A 27,014-nucleotide genomic window follows, 5' to 3' on the forward strand; every position below is an offset into this window, starting at 1 on the left:
AAAGAACAAATATTCCCACATATCCAAATGTGAGTCTCAACATCTAAAGGCACGACCTTGAAATACCCACATATCCACTCGAGCTTGAGTATAGGACACCCTTGGACATAATCTAAAAGGTTCAGTTTTCTACATGTAAATAAGTTATTCTTTGAAGAAACTTATGCCATCAACCATTAAAGAAAGATCATGGTTTTGTGGGTTAACACATTTTTTTGGGGTGGATGGTGAGGATTGAACAAGAAGCTCCAAGCTCAAACCAATTGAACGTAAGGTATCATATCAATCGATCACTTAATTCATACAATTTGTAACATGTGATGTCTGCCCTATGACAGCCCAAAGAAAATAGGGAAAATAATGGTGACAATAACTCTAAAAGTTCACCTGCTACATAAATTTCCAACATAACTGGTCATCTTCCATGTCCAAGGTCGGAGAAAATACATTATATGAGTAAAGGAAATTGAACCCCCGAGCAGAATACAAGCAAACAAAAAGTAGAATAAAGAAAAAATACATGAGAATTACAAAAATAAGAGCCAAATCTTCATATCTATAATGAAAAATTGTACATGTATGTCAGTGGTTTACTCCAAAATACAGAAAAAAAAAAAAATCGGAGAAAGTCAATTGACATAACGGCACTATTGAATGAAATTTTTTATCGGAAAGTCATTCCTCTCAAATCCTGACTTGGCTAGGCAGAAGCAAGCTTTATCGATTTCCAAAAGCAATGAATTAGCCACCTCCAGACTTGAGTGTATTACTCAACCTACATTAACAAGTATTTTATAGGTCTTAGAAACCAATAAAGGAAAAACCAACCCAGGAAAAGAAAATATTTATATAACAAAGACTAAACAATTCTATCATCACTACTAACTGTAAAGTCAAAAACAGTTAAAGATGAGCCTCTTATTGTTTTAAACACTGTAGGAACTTTTTATCTGTTCGATTAAAGTAGGATACATGAATATATATATATATATATATATATATATCAGTCCGATTCAGGTGCGGACGTTCGCATGTGCAAACATCTCACACCGACCCATCATTCAGCACCGAACAATCGGCGTGTGTGAGACATTCGCACGGTGTGAACGTCCGCACTTGAAATTTTTCCTATATATATATATATATATACGGAAATGTTCTCTAGCAAGACAGTGTTATGTTGGGACCGCGAATCTGGATCATTGATTGGGTGGATTCTTGACTGAATTTGTGGTCTAGATCCACAATCTTGCAACATAACATTGTTGCCAGACTGTCTGACAAGAATATTATCTAATATATAACTATACTAGAAATGTAACTACTGTCAAACTTTAATTATACTGGAAATTATACAATTGAAACAGAATATTCTTTTACTAACTGGATCTACAGAAAACTTGAGGATTAATAATCCTTACCAGTCTAAGCCTTCAAATAGACCTTCCCCTTTTATAGCAGAAGTTTTAAAAATAGACCACTGGCGGTTTTTTATTTTGTGCAACTCTAAAGCCTCAGTTATTGCAGCATCATCAATTGCACCAGGAAGATCCTATATAAACCAAAAGAAAATATTTAAATAATTACAAATATTATAAGAAAACTTGAAAACAATTTTACTTGTAAGACATTATAAGAACATGAAGCTGTAATAGAAGAATATGAACTCCTTGACCACAGGATGTCCCTTAAATATTTTATAACAAAGGCTCTTAAGTCTTAAGAGTGTGGTCAGCTAATGCATACATTTATTCTGATGATTAAACAAGAATATTTTTCCTAACCATGCAAAACCATAGTTTTAAAAAAAGGCAATAGCACAAACCTGCTTGTTAGCAAAAATGAGGACGATGGAACCTTTCAATTCTTCTTCCTGCCAAAGGGCTCAAAAGCAGCAAGATGGCTAATTAAATGCGCAAGCATGCATAGATAACAAGTATAATCAATAAGTACAGAAAATTAAGGGAAAGCATAGGAACCAGTGATTCATTTGATATGAAAAGCAAAAGAACAAAAAGAACGCCACCTTTTCCAGAACAAAGTGCTTTAAACATAAAGACAATGGACTGTGGCAAGAAGTCTTCAAGACCAACTAATTTGATGTCACTAGCAGCATCTTGTATTACAAATAATCACCATTTTATTATTAAGATACGCAGAAGCTCCAAATAAAACATTTATATCCCCTAATTACTGATTACATCAATTTGATTTCCTCATATTTCACATATACAGCCACAGAGCAATTATAACAATTACAGCAACCTAGATCCAACACAAGAATACAGGACACAGGCAAGGCCAATAATAGAAGCACCCACATTTCCCACCAACTTTTCCAATAATTACTTTAAAAATGCAAATGTACGCCAATGATCAGTTACCTCCAAGATTGCATGAAACTCATCTTTAGCTATTACCAGCCTGTCAGTGTCACTAGAATCAACAACATAGATTATGGCCTGAGTATTTGGAAAATAACATCTCCAATATGGCCTGCGGCACAAAACCATATAAGCAGCTGGTGAGCTTATGGTTTATTTAAGAATCAATCAGAGAAACAATACAAAAGCAATGCAAAGTGACCCAACAAACGCATACCTCAAAATTTGACACCAAGATTTAGTACCACATTATAGCATGCTCAGGTCATACTAAGAAGTTTATTATCTCTTGTCATAAGGACAAGGACAATTAGATTATCTCATTTCCAAACCCTACTGTACAAGGACAATTACATAATTTTCATAATCTAATGTTTACAGAAATGTCTGGTTGACAATAAAGCACTCTTACATTAGATTAAATTTGCTTGAAAACAATATATGAACCCTGGATTTGCTTAGAAACTAACAAAATCAATCGAAATGTGCACAAATTGCATACTGAATGTAATGAAAATGTAAATGTATCGAGCATTTCTAATAGGATTATATACACTAATGCTCCCTGAATTTTAACCAGTTTCCCATTTTGGTCCCTGAACTTTAGAATTTCCCACTAGAGTCCTCAAATTTTGATTCAGGTGTTTAGTAGGGGCAAAATGAAACATCTATTTAAAAACTTGATGAGCAAGGGAAATTTCATCCATTCAACTGCTCAACTTCTAGATTCCTAGTTTCTAGAGACAACTATGTTGGGAAAATTATTTGTATCTTAAACAACATGGTTCACTTTACTCTTTGGTATTGGCAGAGAGAAAGATGGGAGTCGGAGAAAAAAAAAAAAAGATGGAACAGTGGAAAAGTAAGGGTTTAGGCTTTAGGGTGTAAAGTTTAGGAGTGAAATCTATTCTTGGGTTTTTTTTTTTTTTTTTTTCTTTTGGTTATAAGAAGTATTTGAGGAGTGGGTAGCACCTGAATGGAAAAAGCTGCCCTGGTTCCATTAAATTTATAAATAGATGTTCCATTTTGACCTTACCAAACACACAAATCAAAATTAAAGGACTCGATTGGGAAGTTTTAAAGTTCAGGCACCAAATGATAAACTAGTAAAATGTCAGGGAGCATTTGTGTATCTAACCCTTTCTAACAAGATGAAAACACAGATTTACACAAAAATTCAGGCATACAGAACAACCAAATTGATATACATGAGAAACCACACAATAAATGCAGATCAAATGGTTACCATAAAACACAGCAACATTTTGTACCATGAAACTTCAATCAAAAAATTGAAAAAATAGATCCTATTAATGTAATTTATCTGTGCATAATCCATTTATGATATTGTCCTTCTATTTTTTAATCAAGATTCATGTCCCACATCGGAACATCACACGATTTTATAAATTATAATTCTCTTGGAAATAAAATACAGCCAAATTAACAATAGTAAAAATAAAGGTAGACCATTTGTGGTCACAAAATACCTGATACTTGTCTGTCCACCTGTATCAACAAACAATACAAAATTCATCAGAACAAGATACCAATTTCTCGTCCAAAAAGAAAATATATATAACATGACTTCTCTCTTTTTATCAAGAAACTGGAACAACTTAAGAAAGAGGTCAATTTAAAAATTTTAAAAAAATTAAAAAATTAACAACATTAGTAGTGGCACATGACATGAAAGCTTTAGATCTTCAGTCAGGGAAATATATGTTATCATTGGTCCCCAAAAATTACTACAAATGTGCCAATGGTCATGTAAGGGCAAAGGTTTATAGCCAAAAAGATATTGATCATACCAGATTACTTCATTTACAGAAAATTTAACGACAACGTGCAATAAATTCAAGAAGCCTAAATTATTTCTGAAAGAGCAAAGGCAGTGGAAGAAAAATCAACAAAATCCATAAGGTACCAGACCTTAAAAGTTAAAACTAAACAAATAAACCCCTAAAGAAAATAATTCTCCTCAACAGCAGGCTTTTACATCCTCAGAAATTATCTATCACAATCCATAACAAAAAGAATTCAGGAAGACCAAACTTAGTTATTTAAACAGCCGGATCCAATGATCAGTTCAAAGCTTGGTTGTTCAACGAGTCAAACTCAAGGTTGTCCTGATCAGCTTGGTAGACTGGTAATAGTTTCTTTTCTTTTTTTTCTTTTTTTTAACATAGTTACAAGTCATATCCATAACCATCAAAACCATATCAGCAACATTGTACATTCAATTCATGTGATTCCAACAAATTGAAGTCAACTTCTCATTGAGTCATTTGAATAGGATCAACCGAAGTCCAATCTAAATCAAACCTGACTAAGAATTAGCGCATTGGCTAAAAGTAAAACCAACTGCTCTGGGTTTGGACCTGGTTCTTGAGATCCAAAATAAACTCAACAAATTTGAATGTAAGAAGATTCAATGCCATAAACATTTGAATTTAATTATGAGTGGCGCACTCCCAAATTGCTCACCCACAACCACCTGCTCCCCCCCACCCCACCCCACCCCCAACAAAGTTATATTAAAAATCGATTTTACTAACACACCCACCAATGTTCCCAAAATACCCATAAACCCTAAACCTACATAGTATTATGTTTTTTTTTTTTGGTTTTGAACAGTAGTGACCATGTCCGCCAGAACCCCAACCATGGGAACACTACCCCCATAGGCAATGCCTTGGCTGAGGTGATGTCATGGAAACCCGAGGATAAATTGTAATTAAACTTTTAAGAAAAGGATGGGGGGTTGAGCATTTTGGAGTGGTAATAGTGCCACTTATTAATAATTATCAGCCACAACATACTTATGCATTACTATAAAATTTTACTCACTTATATTGTCAAGTTTTTTTTCATGTAATAAGAAAGTGAATTTGGATATAAACTGGATCTGACTTTAAGATTGCTATTTATATCTGAACTTGGATATATTTTGGAAGAGTGCTGAAATCTAGGTTCAGAAGTGGATTCTATAAGATTTGAACTATTTCACATTCAGCACCGAATCCAACCTGTTAATGATTCCTGGTCCACTAAGTATATTCAACTTTTACATCGTAATTACAAAGTGAAGACCTAAGAAGATTATTTAGATAATTATTCACATTTTTCGCTTCAAAGAAACAAGAGATTTTCCCTTCAAATCCATACTGATCATTTCAAATCAATAAATTCAAAGCACACCTAACTTCTGAGTTCAGGTGTATTCTTAGTATAAGTCAGTGTTCTCATGCTATATGATATCAAAGTAACCTTTGTCATGTAATTCCAACTGAGATACAAATAGAGAATATATTGCCATACCCAGATCCCAGACTTGAAATTTGATGTTGTTATACTGCACTGTCTCAACATTAAATCCAATAGCTGCATCCAAGTCAAAGAACTGAGTCAGCAAAAAATTTTAATTTCTAATTAGAAGAACACAATATGCTGCACGAACCCGGCTACCATTTACTTAGTTCAGAGACTTTTAAAAACAACTAGAACTGTGAAACATCCAAATTTTCATCATCTTCTGAAAATTTCTGAGAAGCCAAACAATAAGTAAACCAAATGCTCAAAATCCCAAGAACTATCAAAATCAAGGAAATGAAAACGAATACCAACTTGGGATCGTGGAGACAACTTCCCCCATCTGAAGCCGATCTGCAGAAAACCCAAACCAAGTCAACAAGTACCCAAAATTGAAAATTGACACAGACCCACTTCATAGAATCGGCATATACAAAAAGGGTAGGCGTAGAAAGATCGAAATCGTACAGAGAATAGTAGTTTTCCCAGCATTGTCCAATCCAAGGACGAGGATCCGAGCTTCCTTGTTGCCAAACAGGGAAGAGAACATTTTAGTGAACAAAATGCCCATGTTTGTGTGTGTGGTTTTGCTCAGCGCATGAATGAGCTCAGAGATCAAATGGGTTTGAGTCTTTGAGGGGCCTGAGATCGGATCTTGAACGCAGAACCCTGTACCTCCCTGCAAAACCAGCACAGAGTGTGTGAAAAATGTGATCGTGTAGAGAACGAGAGAGAGAGAGAGAGAGAGAGAGAGAGAGAGAGAGAGAGAGAGAGAGAGAGAGAGAGAGAGAGAAATGAGATTTGCGTGCCTGGGGAAAAGGAGAGAGGGCCTGCTTGAGAGGATTGCTGAGAATTTGAGGAAGTAGTGTTGTTTGGAGATAAGTGTAGGTTTTTTCTCGCTCTTCAATTTTCTCTGAGAAACGAAGCCAAATTGGGAATCATCGTAAGAATCATAAGAACTGGAGCAACGCAGTTTCAAGAAGAATTTTGTCCGGTACTTTTAACAAAAAAAAAAAAAGTCCGGTACTTCACCATTCAGATTCGCGTTCGGGTCGGGTTAAGAATTACTAAACCCAATTCTAAACCAAAGAATTTTGGGCTGAGGAGCTCAAAGTTGTTTAACGTCATTTTGGTCCAAGGTTTGTAATTTAAAAAATTAAGGACCTTTAATTTTTTTAATTTTGCTAATTAAATTATTCTGTCAATTTATATATTTTTTATCAAAATTTAATAAAAAATAAAAAAAATGGTTAAATATAAAAGGGACCATTTTGTCCTACAAATGGACTCCACGTGATTAGCACATGGTACTATACAAATAAAAATTTGAATAAAAAATATATAAATTGACGGAATATTTTTAATTTACAAAATTGAAAAAAATCAAAGTTCTTAATTTTTTAAATTAAAAATCTATAAGTAAACTGATACGAGTGTAATAATTTAAAACCAAAATGACATTAATCTTTTAAATTAATTAATGACCGAAAGATATTTTTCATCCTTGTAATTTGCCTCAGTTGAGGCTCTCAGAGTCTCGTGGTACTTTTTTTTTTATTATTCATAATTGTAGTTTGTTTCTGTTTTACAGTTTTGGTCCAAAACCTTTCTCTTTTTCTTTTTTTACCACTTTGAAATTTCATTAAAAGCAAGAAACAATACAGAGAGATAACAACATACGGCTAATCTCATGGATGAGAGGGAGGATTTCCCATGGGGTTGGAGCAAAAGGTTGATTAAGGCTATCCACCACCAATTTTGAGTCTGACTCAATAATAACATGAGAAAAGCCCTTCTCTTTCGCATATTGAACCCCATTAGCAACAGCCATGGCTTCCACCAACACTGGAGAAGAAGCAAGACAGAATCTTGCAGAGCCACCAATCAACTTACCACCACAATCTCTAACAACCACCCCAAAACGTTAAGTATGAGACATTTCATCTATTTTTTTGCACGCACCCTCATGCGACGGCATATTTTAGATATTCCGGATTCTCATAATTAGTGTAGGTGAATTATTTGATGGTTGAAATAACATTGATATTCTCACCTCAAATGCTCGCATGGAAAAAATTAAATGGGATTGAATCCATTTAATATTGGACTATAGTTAAAAAATGAAAGTGAACACTGAACTACATGTATGAAACTGACACCAAAAAAAAGTGTGGGAATAAAAGTGCAAGTGAAGGCAAACTACAAGGATGAAAAATGTCTTTCGGCCTTAATTAATAATTGTGCTCAACTTGTGTGGCAATACAATCCTCAATCCTAATTCGTAAGTCCAAACTAATTTACAACAAAATATTTTAATATATTGGGTTTTTTTTAAAGTCCAAAACGAAAAGGCTCATGATCAGCCGGCCTACTTGTAAAAATACGGTCACAGTCCGGTCCACTTTAATGAGCCGAGCACTCGGTACTATCCACCGAGCGCTTGACAATTGCCACTATCAAGCAGTACAATGATTGTCATTGTGTGACAGTAGCTATTTAAATTGTGCAAAAAAACATTTGTGCTATAGTGTTATCAATTGTCACGGTCACATAGTGGCCTAGTTAAAAAAAAAAACCCCTTACCGAGCGCTCGGTGCCAAAAACACAAAACGAACATAACATGAGCTTTTATTTGTACAAAGCAGACCTATTTATCATTGTAACTTTTTAAGTAAGTTTGTTTATCATTAAAGACTGTAAAATAAATTTTAAAGTAATTTACTTTAAGGTACATTGATTTTAATTACTAAATTTCAATAACTTTTTAGTTTAGATACCAAAATTGAATAGCATTTTACATTAGGTATTTAGGTACTAATTGAAAAGTCAAACAAAATAATAAAGTAAAAGGTATTAGAATTTACAAATATTACAACACATGCCACTACAATAAAAAAATAAAAAAAATATTACATCACAAATATTACATTAATTTATACTATATTGTATTAAAAAAAAAATCAATCCAGTCACAACTTAACTGTGACTATCTTGGTAAATTAAAAGAGACAACTCACACCACTATACTATGTATTATTTTGAGTAAAAGTATTGTTTTGACCTCTATTTATACTTATTGTAGTATAATTTCTCTAAAAAAAATTCAATTAAGTTACAATTTAATTGTGACTGTCTCACAACTTAGATGTGATTGTCGTTCAGTCACAACTAAATTGAAGTTGTGAGTATCGTACAGTCACAACTAAATGTGAAGTTGAGACTACACTAACAAATTTTCAAAATAATATAAAAGCCTCAAGGGTAATTTTGTCAAAACCTTATAAATTTTAATTAACACCCATCATATATAGGCTAAAGGACAAAAATGTCCAATGAAAAAGGCTCAAATCAAAGGGGCCAACATATTTGTGACATAATCTAAAAAACTACATTTAAGTTTAGTAGTTCAATTGAAATATTATATAGTCTTCATGTTGTATCAAAAAATTATTGAGATTTAGTATTTAATCCTAATTTTCTATTTACTTTAATATATTTGACTAAATAATATATTAAATAAGATATATAATTATGATAATAAATATGTATTATATAATGTATATAAAATTACGGTTACAATTTGAACTCGGGTTCAAGTTGGATTTGGGTATGCACAGTCTCAACCGAACCCAAATTTGTGGTAGTTGAATTTAAGTTTGGATTGGGCTTGAGTTTTTTTAAACTTGTCAATTTATGCTCGAAAGCTTGGTTGAGTTGGAATTAACCTAAACCAAATTGCATCCTTAACTACTTGATGTCTAGTTCATACTCATTCATTATGCTAGTGGGACCGAAAGTATATGTGCAAAATATCTACGACTAGCTATTCTCCATATGGATGCCCAAATGTAAGCTAGTAATCTTAGGTTCCGTTTGATACTGTTTTTAAAATTACCAAAAGTGTTTTCAAATTAGTATAAGCATTTTTGGTAGTGTTTGGCAAAAATAAATGAAAGTGTTTTTGGAATATAAAAGTGCTTTTAAGGAATTTTTTGAGAAGCACATGTCAAGTGCTTTTTTCATAAAGCACTTCCAAGTACTTTTGCATGAACCACTTAGAATTTTTGTAAAAATATGTTTGTGCTTCTTAGCAAAAGTGCTTCAAGTAAAAGCATTACTAAGTAAAAGCGTTTCCAAAAAACACTGTCAAACAGGCCTTTAGTCTTAAATTTAAAGTTAAAAAGTTAAATTGTTCACGTATAAAATTAGTGTCAATTCATTTGACACGATTAATTAAGTAGGTCCATATTATAATTTTTTATTATTCAATACTCACAAAGGGAAGGAAGGCGATGTCCCGGCTCACATTAAGGAGACCCCAATTTTTTTGCATTTATAAAATTAAAAAGCAATACTTTGAAGAAAACATCGCCATTGAATCTCAATTAAGTAACAATTTCTTCTCTGTAATATGTGGTTCTTGTCAATAGTGGAGCTGTACTATGCTAAAATTAATTTATTTTTTTCTTTAGGTTTACTAATTATGCATCTAAAAAATAAGTTTGCAAAAAATTAGACAAATAAAAAAACATTAAAATATTTAATTTTAATTAAATACATAGACGAAAAATATACATTTCAACAAACACTTATCAAATGATGACCATTTAACTCCCAGGAGAATGTAAGTATATTTCTTCGAGCTCTTGTTAATTATCCGCCATCACATCAATGTATATTGCAGCTTGGGAAATCTATGGTGGTAATACTCACCTTTTGGAGTTGACATCCCGTTTCCCAAATATAATTTTCAAGGTTTGTCAGTTAATTTGCTCTTTTATTTCATGGTGAAACTAGTTTGATGCTAGCAATTAAATTCTACGTGTCTGTACAAAAATAAATAATAAAAAGCAAATTCTACATAAGGTGCAATGATGCAAGAAGAACTGGGAATTCAGTTATATATATACTATATAGAAAATAATAATTACAAACCCTGTTTTTTTTTTTTAGGAAGATCGAAATTCATTAAAATTTTCAAAAATGTTTCATGACCATATTCTACCGTGAGTCAGTGATTAGGGGAAATGCATATATATTGAACAAGTAGCCACAGATTTATGTATTAGAAAACTTCATCATTGATATATCTTATTAATATCATAACTTGAACAAGACTGGCATCTTCATTTGATGAGACATTTATTATTTGCTAATTGAAACCGATAACTTTTCAGAATCAGTTCAATGTCTCCACCTTCGATTCCTGTAAACATGTCTTCCTTGATCACCACTTCTTTTACCCAGATGAGGGAATATCTTAAGAATGATGTGGATCTCCACAGAGTTGTAATACCAGTCCCTCCATCTCTTGCAAAACATAAGTGACCCAATGACACTTCCAAAGCCAACAATGAATCCAATTTCAGCAGTCACAAAATCCCAATCAATATTCTCATGATGTCCAGAATTTGGATGGCTTCCTGTTGGTGGTGACATTGACCCTGTTTCGTTATCCACCGTCAAAGGAGGCCCCCATAATCCTTTATTACCTATGAAGGAAGTTGCTGGAAATGTTGAAAACTGAGTACCAGTTGGAATTCTTCCGACCAGTTGATTATTGGAGAGATTCAAGAATGAAAGGAAAGTAAGTTCTGCAAGCTGTTGTGGAATTTGTCCGCTCAGGCTGTTATTTGAGAGGTCTAGGGACTCAACATGTTGTAAGTTACCGAATGATGATGGGATTTCACCATTGAGGTCATTACTTGACAAGTTGAGGACATAGAGTGCTTTGAGTTGTCCCATTTCCTTAGGTACTGATCCATTGAATTTGTTACTCGACAAGTCAATTGAGGTGAAGATGGTTAGAATTTTTACCAGCTCCATCTCTAGACCTTTGCTGGTAACAGTGATTGTATCCTCATAATATACCTGCAAGGATGTTGGGACTTCAAATCTAAGGTGATTGAGGACTGGCACAGCATCACCTTCATCAGCCCTCATTGCCTGCCAAGCTCTCAAGCATCTTCCTGGTATTTCACCACCAAAATTGTTGTGAGCTAGGTCAATAATTTGAAGCATTGGCCAAGTGCCAGAGGTCTTGTGACATCCAATGCGCCCGTAAAATTTGTTGGATCGCAAAACAAGGACACGCAAGGTGGGTATATTCTGCAGCAGACTTGGGAAGGTACCTGTGATCTGATTGTTTCCAAGGTTTAAAACCTCTAACATTGTGCACTGGCCAATGGACTCTGGAAATTGACCTTCTATGTGATTTTGATTGAGGTCTAGAGTTTTCAAACTACAATTTCCAAGAAATTTGTCAGATATGCTTCCTGTAAGGTTGTTTCTCCCCAAATTAAGTACTGCAAGTTTGTCGCTCATTCCAACCAAGCATTGGGGAATCATGCCACTAAAATGATTATTGGATAGATCAAGAACTTCAATAAGTGGCGCATTACATATTGATTCTGGAATCATCCCCTGTAAGTTATTGCTTGAAAGAGAGAAGAAAAATGTCCTAGTAAGGGAAATGTCTGTTGGTATGCTAGAGCTGAAATTATTCCTCGAGTAATCTATATATGAAGGAAGTCCTGGCAAAACTGGGATTTCTCCCTGAAGCTGGTTGGAGTGAAGGTCAAGCACATATATAGGAGAAGTAAGATTGAGCATTGGACCTTCCAGAGTATCCAGGTAGTTACAAGAAAGATTTAACTGATAAAGAATACTGAACCTCCAAATCCAGTTGGGTATCTTGCCATGAATCTGATTTTCCGAAAGGTCCAGAGAGACTAATGCAGATTGATTTCTCAAGAAATCAGGGAATGTTCTCAACTTTCCAGAAGCCAATAGTAATGTGGTAAGTTGAGGAAAGGAAGGATATGAGGAATTGGTATCATCGTAACAAATCGACAAGCTGTTGTGTGAAAGATCAAGTTTCGAAAGATTTCTTAGCTGTTGAAGATCATTAAGCAAAAACGGGCCACTGAAGTTGTTTGAAGAAAGGAAAAGAATCTTTAGCCCTCGGAGATTGAAGATAGATGTGGGTATTGGCCCTTCCAGATTGTTGCTACTCAAGTCAAGGGTCACCATATTGGTAAGGTTTTCTAATTGAGTGGAATTAATCTGACCTGTTAGATGGTTGAAGGAAAGATCTATTAGATTCAGATTCTTGGCCATACTGAACAATGGAATCGGACCAGTAAACCTGTTCCATGACATATCCAAATAAACCAACTGGGTAAGGTTTGCCATTGATCTTGGGATTGATCCACTGAAATTGCAACTTGAAATATCTATTGTGGACAGCATTTTGAGGTCGCCAATAGAATTCGGAAATAACCCTGAAAATTTTGAACCACTTAGAACCAGAGATCGAAGAGATCCATTCTTCGGAAAGTCTGGTAAGGAACCTTGAAGCTGTGGATTATCCTGTAAGTAAATAGTCTGGAGTGTAGGTACCTGGAAGATTTTCTTGGGAAAAGTACCATATAACCCAGAATTACCGAGGCGCAAGGAAGTCAAGTTTTTGAAATTTGAAAAGAATTCTGGAACTGGAGTAAACAAATTATTATTTTCTATATGAATAACAGAGAGTGAATGAAGATTCAGTAAGGAAGAATGGATAGGGCCTGAAAGAGCACAACTGGACAAGCTCAACACCCTCAGGTTTGGCAGTGAAGCTGATATGGCTTGGCACCAATCATTTCTCTGTGCTGATATGTTTACGAGATCAAGACGAAGCTCAATAAGCTCCGAAAGGTTCCCAATCAGCAAACTCAAATTTGGATTCTCAAGTTTCAGTGAAGGAAGTTCATCAATGTGAAGGGTCAGTGAAGGAAGTTCATCAAAGTAAGAGGTAGAGAAGTCAAGAATTACCAACCTTGTCAAGTGGGAAATCTCAATTGGAATCTGCCCTGCGAAGCCAGCATGTGACAAATTCAAACTACTCAAACTATAGTTGAATCTATTATAAGCCAGATTCAGGTTCTCCAAGTACTGCAGACTGAAAAGAGTACTTGAATTATCAAGTCCACCGGAAATTGATTCGCTGCTTAAGTCGAGATGGGTAACACAACCCTCTTTGCAGGATACACCTTCCCAAGAACAGTAATCTGAGTCTTGATTCCACTTCACAAGTTTTGTGGATGATGCAAGGTCAAATTCAAGGCTGTTCTTCAAATGGAGCAACAAAAGTTGCTCATCATCGCCGGAGCATTGGCTAGAGACCACAAATGTATGGCCGCTCAGTGAAACAAAGTAAATGGGTATTAAGAAAAGCCATGAAAACAGTGGAGTTCTCATTGAAACCTCTGATATTTAAAACCACTATGCAGATTCACTCTTGAAGTGTTATGTTTATATGATGTGGATGAGTCCTTGGGGCGGCTTTTTAAACCCACGACTCTGGTTTTAAATTGATTGTCGTTTCATTTTCTTCTTCTTTTTTCTCTTTTAAAAATAAGTTTCCCTGGTTCCCTCTTGCCAGGAAATTGTACATATATGATCCTATCCTTACGTAACAAATGTCATCTCTGTTTTTCTTTTTCATTTGTCAATCTGTAACTCTCACAGTGAGAAGTGTGGAAATTTCAGTACCAAATAGAAAGATTCTATTATATATAATAATGTGTATATATATGAGAGAAAAGTAAGCCACAATTATGAGGGAACCTCCTTTGCATTTGGGAAAAATGGGACAACTTGCAGAGAGCAAAAATTTCTGATAATAATAAAAAATGTTCAAACCAATACTTCAGAGTTCAGTATCATCCTTGGAAAAGAGTAAAACCTCATACAACCCTGTCGGTGAAGTTTACATTTAGCCATGCAGTTTGGTACTTAATAATCAGGGGACATATTGGCATAAATGCATATAAATAAGAGCATGATTTTTTTATTTTTTTTGGTCTGATAAATAAGACCGATTAACAAAATCCACATTCTACAAAGCCAAAACATTTATCTCAAAAAAAAAAAAAAAAAAAGTGAAAACCCAACAACACTATTTAAGCCAAAACTTGAAACTTCTTTTAACATCAGGAAGAAAAATAGAGAAATATCACTAGACTGGTCACACACTTATTCAATATGAATGAATAAGGTCAACAGTTTGAAGTTTCAATATGCAACCAAACCAATTAAAAGTCATGCAAAGGACTTGTTTCGTGTATAATGGGGGCTCCCCCTTCTTGGAATGAACCTATGCCGTGTCCAACTCCACTCCCCGGGTTTCCCATTGACCAAGACACCATGAATACGTTAAGCAGAGTCTTCCTGCCCTTTAGGCACAGATAGAGATGTTGCTTCTGACCAAGAAAAAAAAAGGTAGAGATGTTGATCTTGCTGATCTGATTGGACCTGAACTCTGAAGCTTAGTCAAGGGACTGCGAGCCTCAGCTTATCAGTAGCTGATCTACTGGTTGTAATTAAAACTAGCAAAGAGACATGATTGAAGTAATTAACTGGCTTTAAAATGGTCCAAGATAGTGCTTAAAGGTGAACAGGTACTTATTTTTTTTTTTTTTTGGTGAACTGGAGGGCCAAAGCCCCAAAGAACAGACTAAGAAGCCACTAAACGAGCCCTAGGAAGGCCCATACAATCATCAGCTAAAAGAGGAACACAACCAAGAGGAGGAACCTCCAATTCAACAAGCCTAAATCCAACGAATGTCCAAGACCAGCTAAGTGGTCAGCAACCAGATTCTTCTCTCTGAAGATGTGGGACAACTTGCAATCCCAGTTCCTCTTAAGTAAGCACTGGCAAGCAGCAATGAGAGAGCCAAGGGGATGAGTCAAACTCCCATTCTGCAGAACAAGAGAAATAGCACAACTGGAATGCATTTCAATCAACGCATGTCTATAACCCCTACGCCAAGATAGAGTCAGACCATGATATAAAAGGTGAATAGGTACTGATGCAAGCAAAGGAGAAGAGAATTTGAATTGGGCCAACTTAGTCTCATATCTTGATGCAAGTCCTTTTTAAGTTGGTGGACAACTTCAACTTCAACTTTAACTTAGTCTCATAATTGAAACAATGAAACAATAAGAACCTTAATTAAACTTGGCCCAACCTAGAGCAACCATAATGTAATTTGACCAAAATTATTCTCCTTCTGGTTGTCTAGTCTATACAATGAACATATTTCATAATAAGATAATACTGACTAACTGCAAAGAGTGAAACTTTATATGGTTAAGCAGATATATATACATATGACAATTTACAGTCTAAAAGTTATGCATCTCTGTTTTGGTTGAAGCAATATGCAGGTGCTTGAGTAACTGAATCTGGCAAAACTTCTCCAACCTCAAATGTCATCACGTGACTAGATATTCCTGCAAAATTATCACACTCTCAGGTCACTATATCTTTTCTAACAGGTGAACCGCAACCTGTTCAATTATTGCATCCCCTACATTCTTACATTAACCATAAAAACTGATAAAGATAAAGGGTAACATTTTCTTGTAAAGAACCGGCAAATTAAATTACTAAATTCTTCAATGACAAATCTACTAGGTGTTGAAAAAACAGTCCTCTGGATTTATATAATTGTTATATACAAGTTTAGAGTTGAGACAGTCGCAATTAAAGTCGAACTGGCCTAAGAGTCAAAATCATGAATTTTTCAAAACAGGGGTCAAAATTGTAAATCCCCCATTAAAGTGCACCATTTTATGAAGTTTCCCATCAATTGGATTAATCATTTTTGTTAGACTGTTTGACATTGGAACATATTTCTATAGATAAAAAGAAGAAATAATATTGATCTAATTGTGGGTTCATTTGAGCAGTTACTAGGACACAAACATATTGACAAACAAAGTTTTGTCACTGATAAAGATAGAGAAAATAACTTGAACATTAATGAACACCAACAAAGTGCATATGGGTGAAAGTATATAAAGTTATAAAACATTATGAATTGCAAGCAATTTAGATGAATATATATGACATACCATCATAGAAATCCCAACGAACTGGCCTCTTAGTGTGAACATCCTCATAGTACCAAATGAAATCCACCTTCTCCCACACATTGCAAAGAAACCCATCAGTGACTTGAGTCCCAAGGTAGTCTGCTCCATCAAGAAAATTAGGCCTTGGAATACCCACTTCAAACTCTGTAACCTCGCATCCTCCTCCATCACCTATGGTGTAGTAAAACGACGTGCCGTTGTTCCACTCCACATCATACAAAACCTCACCTAGCTGCTTCTGAAATATGTTCACATTGCGCCCTCTAGGCCAGTCGTACCATAGGTCGCTGAGCTGGAGGTGTGTTGAGGTCAAGTTCATGTATAGAAGGGCATGGAATTGCTCTGGCCATGGTGAGGGTGTTGGGGATAAGCTTGAGGTAGTCGCTAGCTGTAGGGTTAGAGAGGTTGCTAAGCATAGTTGAAGAAGAAGTGGTAGGTTTAACTGCTTCATCTTTTTTTGTTTTTGTTTTTCTCCTTTTTTCTTTCTAATCTTGCTCTGCTTCTTCAGATGGCTACTCATTTTGTGGGTTTTGAGGTATGGATGGGAATAAATAAAGCGATAATCCAAGTTCCAATTGAGTGGTTGAGAAGCAAAGACGTTGCTCATCAGTGTGTTTGTAGGAAGAACCTTCAAATTTTATAAACCTTTAAAGTGATGGGATTCACAAAATGATTTATTTAGTTAAGCTATTTAGTTGATGGGATTTAATTGTAGGATTTGTAATTTTTTATTTTTTTTTTTATATTTCTAATTGGAGGACCGGACACTAGACACTGAAGTCCCGGTCTTAGGTCCGGGGTCTGGGTTTAGGTCACGAATCCGAATATAAGTCCGTGTCCTGAGTTCGAGGTCCCAAGTTTGCATTAGGGTGTGTTTGGATAAAAGAATTTGGGTTAAATACAAGGCTTAATTATCGATTTACCACCCAAAATTGTAACTCATTCCCACTTTACCACCTGAAAGTTTTTTTGTCCCAGATTACCACCTGTAACTTACATCTGTGTCCCATTTTACCTTGTTCCGTCAACAATTCCGTTAATGCTGACGATCTGGCCGTTAATGCTGACGTGGCGCGCTAGATGTGCGCCACATGTCACATCTTTTTTTTTCGCATTTTTTTATTTTTTTTTATAAACTTTGAAAATTAATTAAAAATAGCTCCGAACTCAGAAAAATACACGAAAAATTCCTACGGACTCGTCTTGACTAGCACTAATTTACTATAAGGTTAAATTACCAATTTTCTCTCTAAAAATTTTCAAAAAAATTAGAAAGTCCAAATTTATTTCTAAAAAATTAAAATAAATTTTCCTCTATTAAATAAATTCTAGAAAAAATTCTAGAATTTTCATAAACTCTTGGACAAATTCCCAAAAATATTTTGAAAAATTACCAAAAGCTTGTTTTAGAGAATTATTTCGAGACTTTACAGAAATTCTAGAATTTTTCTAGAATTTATTTTATAGGGAATTTTATTTTTCTCTAAGACCGAGAGGTCTTTTGGGTAGCAAGTGTTCACGAGAAAGGTATTGTTAGTTTTTAGAAGACTAACGGTGCAGACCTCATATTTTTTGGAGTTCGGGAGATTATTCTATGAATTTCCAAAGAGTCTAGAGTATTTTAATTTTCTAGAAATAAATTTGGACTTTCCAAATTTTTTGGAAATTTTTAGAGGAAAAATTGGCATTTTGACCCCATAGTAAATTAGTACTAGTTAAGACAAGTCGGTAGGAATTTTCCGTATATTTTTCTAAGTTCGGAGCTATTTTTAATTAATTTTTCAAAGTTTATAAAAATAGAAAAATCAAAAAAATCAAAAAATACAAAAAAGATGTGACACGTGGCGCACATCCAGCGCGCCACATCAGCATTAACGGAATTGTTGACGGAACAAGGTAAAATGGGACACGGATGTAAGTTACAGGTGGTAATCTGGGACAAAAAAACTTTTAGTTGATAAAGTAAGAATGAGTTACAATTTTAAGTGGTAAATCGATAATTAAGCCTAAATACAAAAATGGTCCATGAATTTTATTGTAATTCTCAATTTGGTCAATTAACTATAAAAGTGTCAATTTGGTCCACAAATTTCTCAAGTTATACCAAAACAGTACAAACGTTAACTTTCATAAAAAAAATTAAGCTAAAATGTGATGAATGGACTGAAATGCCCTTAAAAATGTAGTCACATGTTGTGCACATAACTAGTTCCGTTAATTTTTAGATGGAAGTTAACGTTTGTACTGTTTTAGTATAATATGATAAATTCGTGAACCAATATTTTTTATAATTATTAGATTAAATTGAAAATCACAGTAAAATTCGTGGACCATTTTGATATTTAACTCAAAGAACTTTGACGTGAGATTTGGAGTCAAGATAGTGTTTACAACTCCATCTTGCTAAAGTCCCTTGTTTAACTAAAAGATAAAATTTGTCAGACTCGCTTTTAAACTGGGCTCATGTTCATCATAAGAAATCTTGGGCATAGAAATCATACGAGTTCAGTGCTTCCAGTAATCTTCTGCCCATCCATAGCTACTAGATAGGAGTTTGGAAATTTTGGATCCTCAAATAAATAAAGCTAGAGACAATAAAAGTTCTTAAATTTAAATTGTCAAATGATGAGACTAGTGACATGATGATATAGATATCTTAACAGCTACAAATAAATGAATCTCATAATTGATTAAAATAAAACACAACAAAATTAGAAATCAAAATTTCAGAATTTAATTTGTTGCCAGTAACATTACTTTCCCTAAACTAGCTAATCACCAAGACTTCTCTTTTAGGGGCTTTAGATATATGCCAAGATAATCAAACTGCAGAGGCTGTCCAGATAGTTCAGGGCAAATCATGCTTCATGTGGTGCACTTCATATTGTTCAAGTAGGAAAGGAAAACTCTCAACAACAGAAAAATTATTACATGTGATAGGTATATAAGGCACTCTTCTCAGAACAACTAATTCATGTGATTAGCCCATAAGGAGATATTATGACTAATCACATTGGCCACTTATTGTAAGAGGAGTTTTGTATACACCTGTTACATGAAAAATTTCTCTTAACAGCAAATGACTCATATCATGTTCCACAGCTCAATGTCAATGTTGTACCATGCTAATTAATGACTCAAAATTTTGTAATGGCCCATGTTAGATGAGCATTATATAATTTATGTTTACCATCCTAATATAAGAAAACTGCAACTCTAAAAGGTTATAAGGATCTACATCAACCGGTTACTTGTATGTATTCAAAAAACAAAAACTAAGGTCATTGGAAAATATTACAATGTATTATTTCTAATAAAAGAAGAAAAACTGGCTACCTATGCTGCATCTCTACAAAGCAGACTGGAAGATCATCTCCGCAAGTTCCTGCAACACAGCACACAACTTACTGTTAGATTGCATCATTAAGGCCAAAGTGGAAGATTAACTAAGGCCAAACTGAACATATGGGTTAACTACACCAGAGACAACAAAATAGAACACTGTGGTTTTGCTAGCTTGGTTGTGCACCTTTACAGGTTGGAAATGCACTCTGGTATCGATATCAACAGACATTGAAATGGAAAGATATAACTTGTAACCCAGGACTAACAACCAAAAGATTGAGAAAATGTCTCCCCAAGCATCTGGATGTTCATAAGGTTTGAAATCAACATAGATACCTCATTTCAAGAGTGGATTCTGAATGAGAGGCTTTTGGACGGACATACCAAATATAAGTCATATAATGCTGATAGATTGTATTTTTAGATTATAAATGAGTAATATCCATAGATTTGGAGAGGTTTTGGAGAGGTGTGTGGGTGGATTGATGTGTAACATCAAGGAAGAAGGGTTTCAAAGTAGATGAGATATATCAAAGGGAAACAAGGAAAAGAACATCAAAGGATACAATATTTACAACAAAAAGCTAGCATGAAAACTTCATTGTGCACAGAAGTCAAAGAGGGAAAAGTATCCAGCTAAGAAAATTGAGAGGACAATGTTTACATGCACAGCTAAGGAAATCTAGCATGAAAACTTCATTGCATGCACAGCGCCAGTTGTGAGGAAAAAACTGTTTCATAATTGTTTTAAAATATTTTTAAATTACCTGCTTGGCAGAAGGAACTTTTGGTTCACCCCACTCCATGGCCTTCTTCTCAAGATATTCAAACTAATTTACAACAAAATATTTTAATATATTGGGTTTTTTTTTAAAGTCCAAAACGAAAAGGCTCATAATCAGCCGGCCTACTTGTAAAAATACGGTCACAGTCCGGTCCACTTTAATGAGCCGAGCACTCGGTACTATCCACCGAGCGCTTGACAATTGCCACTATCAAGCAGTACAATGATTGTCATTGTGTGACAGTAGCTATTTGAATTATGCAAAAAAACATTTGTGCTATAGTGTTATTAATTGTCACGGTCACATAGTGGCTTAGTTAAAAAAAAAAACCCCTTACCGAGCGCTCGGTGCCAAAAACACAAAACGAACATAACATGAGCTTTTATTTGTACAAAGCAGACCTATTTATCATTGTAACTTTTTAGGTAAGTTTGTTTATCATTTAAGACTGTAAAATGAATTTTAAAGTAATTTACTTTAAAGTACATTGATTTTAATTACTAAATTTCAATAACTTTTTAGTTTATATACCAAAATTGAATAGCATTTTACATTAGGTATTTAGGTACTAATTGAAAAGTCAAACAAAATAATAAAGTAAAAGGTATTAGAATTTACAAATATTACAACACATGCTACTACAATAAAAAAATAAAAATAATATTACATCGCAAATATTACATTAATTTATACTATATTGTATTAAAAAAAAAAATCAATCCAGTCACAATTTAACTGTGACTATCTTGGTAAATTAAAAAAGACAACTCACACCACTATGCTATGTATTATTTTGAGTAAAAGTATTGTTTTGACCTCTATTTATACTTATTGTAGTATAATTTCTCTAAAAAAAATTCAATTAAGTTACAATTTAATTGTGACTGTCTCACAACTTAGATGTGATTGTCGTTCAGTCACAACTAAATTTGAAATTGTGAGTATCGTACAGTCACAACTAAATGTGAAGTTGAGACTACACTAACAAATTTTCAAAATAATATAAAAGCCTCAAGGGTAATTTTGTCAAAACCTTATAAATTTTAATTAACACCCATCATATGTGGGCCAAAGGACAAAAATGTCCAATGAAAAAAGGCTCAAATCAAAAGGGCCAACATATTTGTGACATAATCTAAAAAACTACATTTAAGTTTAGTAGTTCAATTGAAATATTATATAGTCTTCATGTTGTATCAAAAAATTATTGAGATTTAGTATTTAATCCTAATTTTCTATTTACTTTAATATATTTGACTAAATAATATATTAAATAAGATATATAATTATGATAATAAATATGTATTATATAATGTATATAAAATTACGGTTACAATTTGAACTCGGGTTCAAGTTGGATTTGGGTATGCACAGTCTCAACCGAACCCAAATTTGTGGTAGTTGAATTTAAGTTTGGATTGGGCTTGAGTTTTTTTAAACTTGTCAATTTATGCTCGAAAGCTTGGTTGAGTTGGAATTAACCTAAACCAAATTGCATCCTTAACTACTTGATGTCTAGTTCATACTCATTCATTATGCTAGTGGGACCGAAAGTATATGTGCAAAATATCTACGACTAGCTATTCTCCATATGGATGCCCAAATGTAAGCTAGTAATCTTAGGGTCCGTTTGACACTGTTTTTAAAATTATCAAAAGTGCTTTCAAATTAGTAGAAGCATTTTTGGTAGTATTTGACAAAAATAAATGAAAGTGCTTTTGGGATATAAAAGTGCTTTTAAGGAATTTTTTGAGAAGCACATGTCAAGTGCTTTTTTCATAAAGCACTTCTAAGTACTTTTGTATGAACCATTTAGAATTTTTGTAAAAATATGTTTATGCTTCTTAGCAAAAGTGCTTCAAGTAAAAGCATTACTAAGTAAAAGCGTTATTAAGTAAAAGCGTTTCCAAGAAGCACTGCCAAACAGGCCTTTAGTCTTAAATTTAAAGTTAAAAAGTTAAATTGTTCACGTATAAAATTAGTATCAATTCATTTGACACGATTAATTAAGTAGGTCCATATTATAATTTTTTATTATTCAATACTCACAAAGGGAAGGAAGGCGATGTCCCGGCTCACATTAAGGAGACCCCAATCTTTTTGCATTTATAAAATTAAAAAGCAATACTTTGAAGAAAACATCGCCATTGAATCTCAATTAAGTAACAATTTCTTCTCTGTAATATGTGGTTCTTGTCAATAGTGGAGCTGTACTATGCTAAAATTAATTTATTTTTTTCTTTAGGTTTACTAATTATGCATCTAAAAAATAAGTTTGCAAAAAATTAGACAAATAAAAAAACATTAAAATATTTAATTTTAATTAAATACATAGACGAAAAATATACATTTCAACAAACACTTATCAAATGATGACCATTTAACTCCCAGGAGAATGTAAGTATATTTCTTCGAGCTCTTGTTAATTATCCGCCATCACATCAATGTATATTGCAGCTTGGGAAATCTATGGTGGTAATACTCGACTTTTGGAGTTGACATCCCGTTTCCCAAATATAATTTTCGAGGTTTGTCAGTTAATTTCCTCTTTTATTTCATGGTGAAACTAGTTTGATGCTAGCAATTAAATTCTACGTGTCTGTACAAAAATAAATAATAAAAAGCAAATTCTACATAAGGTGCAATGATGCAAGAAGAACTGGGAATTCAATTATATATATACTATATAGAAAATAATAATTACAAACCCTGTTTTGTTTTTAGGAAGATCGAAATTCATTAAAATTTTCAAAAATGTTTCATGACCATAGTCTACCGTGAGTCAGTGATTAGGGGAAATGCATATATATTGAACAAGTAGCCACAGATTTATGTATTAGAAAACTTCATCATTGATATATCTTATTAATATCATAACTTGAACAAGACTGGCATCTTCATTTGATGAGACATTTATTATTTGCTAATTGAAACCGATAACTTTTCAGAATCAGTTCAATGTCTCCACCTTCGATTCCTGTAAACATGTCTTCCTTGATCACCACTTCTTTTACTCAGATGAGGGAATATCTTAAGAATGATGTGGATCTCCACAGAGTTGTAATACCAGTCCCTCCATCTCTTGCAAAACATAAGTGACCCAATGACACTTCCAAAGCCAACAATGAATCCAATTTCAGCAGTCACAAAATCCCAATCAATATTCTCATGATGTCCAGAATTTGGATGGCTTCCTGTTGGTGGTGACATTGACCCTGTTTCGTTATCCACCGTCAAAGGAGGCCCCCATAATCCTTTATTACCTATGAAGGAAGTTGCTGGAAATGTTGAAAACTGAGTACCAGTTGGAATTCTTCCGACCAGTTGATTATTGGAGAGATTCAAGAATGAAAGGAAAGTAAGTTCTGCAAGCTGTTGTGGAATTTGTCCGCTCAGGCTGTTATTTGAGAGGTCTAGGGACTCAACATGTTGTAAGTGACCGAATGATGATGGGATTTCACCATTGAGGTCATTACTTGACAAGTTGAGGACATAGAGTGATTTGAGTTGTCCCATTTCCTTAGCTACTGATCCATTGAATTTGTTACTCGACAAGTCAATTGAGGTGAAGATGGTTAGAATTTTTACCAGCTCCATCTCTAGACCTTTGCTGGTAACAGTGATTGTATCCTCATAATATACCTGAGAGAATGTTAGGACTTCAAATTGAAGGTGATTGAGGACTGGCACAGCATCACCTTCATCAGCCCTCATTGCCTGCCAAGCTCTCAAGCATCTTCCTGGTATTTCACCACCAAAATTGTTGTGAGCTAGGTCAATAATTTGAAGCATTGGCCAAGTGCCAGAGGTCTTGTGACATCCAATGCGCCCGTAAAATTTGTTGGATCGCAAAACAAGGACACGCAAGGTGGGTATATTCTGCAGCAGACTTGGGAAGGTACCTGTGATCTGATTGTTTCCAAGGTTTAAAACCTCTAACATTGTGCACTGGCCAATGGACTCTGGAAATTGACCTTCTATGTGATTTTGATTGAGGTCTAGAGTTTTCAAACTACAATTTCCAAGAAATTTGTCAGATATACTTCCTGTAAGGTTGTTTCTCCCCAAATTAAGTACTGCAAGTATGTCGCTCATTCCAACCAAGCATTGGGGAATCATGCCACTAAAATGATTATTGGATAGATCAAGAACTTTAAGTGTCGCATTACATATTGATTCTGGAATCATCCCCTGTAAGTTATTGCTTGAAAGAGAGAAGAAAAATAATGTCCAAGGAAGGGAAATGTCTGTTGGTATGCTAGAGCTGAAATTATTCCTCGAGTAATCTATATATGAAGGAAGTAGTGGGAAAACTGGGATTTCTCCCTGAAGCTGGTTGGAGTGAAGGTCAAGCACAGATATAGAAGAAGTAAGATTGAGCATTGGACCTTCCAGAGTATCCAGGGAGTTACAAGAAAGATTTAACTGAAGAAGATTACTGAGCCTCCAAATCCAGTTGGGTATCTTGCCATGAATCTGATTTTCCGAAAGGTCCAGAGAGGTTAATGCAGATTGATTTCTCAAGAAATCAGGGAATGTTCTCAACTTTCCAGAAGCCAATAGTAATGTGGTAAGTTGAGGAAAGGAAGGATATGAGGAATTGGTATCATCGTAACAAATCGACAAGCTGTTGTGTGAAAGATCAAGATGCGAAAGATTTCTTAGCTGTTGAAGATCATTAAGCAAAAACGGGCCACTGAAGTTGTTTGAAGAAAGTGAAAGAATCTTTAGCCCTCGGAGATTGAAGATAGATGTGGGTATTGGCCCTTCCAGATTGTTGCTACTCAATTCAAGGGTGCCCAGAAAGTATGAAGAGATATTAGTAAAGTCAGGCAATTGACCAGAGAGCTGATTGCTGGAAAGTAATAGTTTCTCTAGCATGGGATGAGAAAACAGAGATAACGGAATACTCCCATTGAGTAGATTTGAACGCAAGTCAAGGGTCACCATATTGGTAAGGTTTTCTAATTGAGTGGAATTAATCTGACCTGTTAGATGGTTGAGGGAAAGATTTATTAGGGTCAGATTCTTGGCCATACTGAACAATGGAATCGGACCAGTAAACCTGTTCCCTGACATATCCAAATAAACCAACTGGGTAAGGTTTGCCATTGATCTTGGGATTGATCCACTGAAATTGCAACTTGAAATATCTATTGTGGACAGCATTTTGAGGTCGCCAATAGAATTCGGAAATAACCCTGAAAAACTTGAACCACTTAGAACCAGAGATCGAAGAGATCCATTCTTCGGAAAGTCTGGTAAGGAACCTTGAAGCTGTGGATTACCCCATAAGTAAATAGTCTGGAGTGTAGGTACCTGGAAGATTTTCTTGGGAAAAGTACCATATAACCCAGAATTACCGAGGCGCAAGGAAGTCAAGTTTTTGAAATTTGAAAAGAATTCTGGAACTGGAGTAGACAAATTATTATTTTCTATATGAATAACAGAGAGTGAATGAAGATTCAGTAAGGAAGAATGGATAGGGCCTGAAAGAGCACAACTGGACAAGCTCAACACCCTCAGGTTTGGCAGTGAAGCTGATATGGCTTGGCACCAATCATTTCTCTGTGCTGATATGTTTACGCCATCAAGATGAAGCTCAATAAGCTCCGAAAGGTTCCCAATCAGCAAACTCAAATTTGGAATCTCAAGTTTCAGTGAAGGAGTTTCAGCATAGTAAACGGTAGAGAAGTCAAGAATTACCAACCTTGTCAAGTGGGAAATCTCAATTGGAATCTGCCCTGCGAAGCCAGCATATGACAAATTCAAACTACTCAAACTGGTTAGCTTGCCGAGCTTGGAAGGAATCTGACTATAGTTGAATCTATTATAAGCCAGATTCAGGTTCTCCAAGTACTGCAGACTGAAAAGAGTACTTGAATTATCAAGTCCACCGGAAATTGATTCGCTGCTTAAGTCGAGATGGGTAACACAACCCTCTTTGCAGGATACACCTTCCCAAGAACAGTAATCTGAGTCTTGATTCCACTTCACAAGTTTTGTGGATGATGCAAGGTCAAATTCAAGGCTGTTCTTCAAATGGAGCAACAAAAGTTGCTCATCATCGCCGGAGCATTGGCTAGAGACCACAAATGTATGGCCGCTCATTGAAACAAAGTAAATGGGTATTAAGAAAAGCCATGAAAACAGTGGAGTTCTCATTGAAACCTCTGATATTTAAAACCACTATGCAGATGCACTCTTGAAGTGTTACGTTTATATGATGTGGATGAGTCCTTGGGGCGGCTTTTTAAACCCA

The 27,014-nt window shown here is 34.7% G+C and overlaps 4 protein-coding genes across 4 annotated transcripts; all 4 read right to left on the bottom strand.

Moving 5' to 3' along the window:
* Positions 1-527: 527 nt before the first annotated feature.
* ARF3 (ADP-ribosylation factor 3) lies at positions 528-6,680 on the bottom strand. The gene is made up of 9 exons (XM_086230444.1): positions 6,506-6,680; positions 6,165-6,375; positions 6,012-6,050; positions 5,706-5,768; positions 3,875-3,893; positions 2,385-2,496; positions 1,826-1,873; positions 1,422-1,552; positions 528-775 (listed from the first exon to the last, which is right to left on the bottom strand). The coding sequence occupies exons 2-9, from the start codon at positions 6,265-6,267 to the stop codon at positions 742-744; spliced, it is 549 nt and encodes a 182-aa protein (XP_086086570.1). The 5' UTR covers positions 6,268-6,375; positions 6,506-6,680; the 3' UTR covers positions 528-741.
* Positions 6,681-10,753: 4,073 nt separating this feature from the next.
* Positions 10,754-13,966, bottom strand: LOC147293471 (receptor-like protein 6). The gene has a single exon (XM_086231853.1). It carries the CDS (start codon positions 13,938-13,940, stop codon positions 10,881-10,883), a length of 3,060 nt encoding a protein of 1,019 aa, XP_086087979.1. The 5' UTR covers positions 13,941-13,966; the 3' UTR covers positions 10,754-10,880.
* Positions 13,967-15,676: 1,710 nt separating this feature from the next.
* Positions 15,677-17,225, bottom strand: LOC147293472 (uncharacterized protein At4g14100-like). The gene is made up of 2 exons (XM_086232467.1): positions 16,602-17,225; positions 15,677-15,977 (listed from the first exon to the last, which is right to left on the bottom strand). Exons 1-2 carry the CDS (start codon positions 17,140-17,142, stop codon positions 15,877-15,879), a joined length of 642 nt encoding a protein of 213 aa, XP_086088593.1. The 5' UTR covers positions 17,143-17,225; the 3' UTR covers positions 15,677-15,876.
* A 6,317-nt stretch (positions 17,226-23,542) lies between these two features.
* On the bottom strand, positions 23,543-26,957 carry LOC147293473 (receptor-like protein 7). The gene has a single exon (XM_086234087.1). The coding sequence runs from the start codon at positions 26,915-26,917 to the stop codon at positions 23,708-23,710; it is 3,210 nt and encodes a 1,069-aa protein (XP_086090213.1). The 5' UTR covers positions 26,918-26,957; the 3' UTR covers positions 23,543-23,707.
* Between the last annotated feature and the right edge of the window lie 57 nt (positions 26,958-27,014).

Source organism: Dryas octopetala, chromosome 2 (assembly GCF_963921425.1).
Source record: "Dryas octopetala chromosome 2, drDryOcto1.1, whole genome shotgun sequence".
Classification (NCBI taxonomy): domain Eukaryota; kingdom Viridiplantae; phylum Streptophyta; class Magnoliopsida; order Rosales; family Rosaceae; genus Dryas; species Dryas octopetala.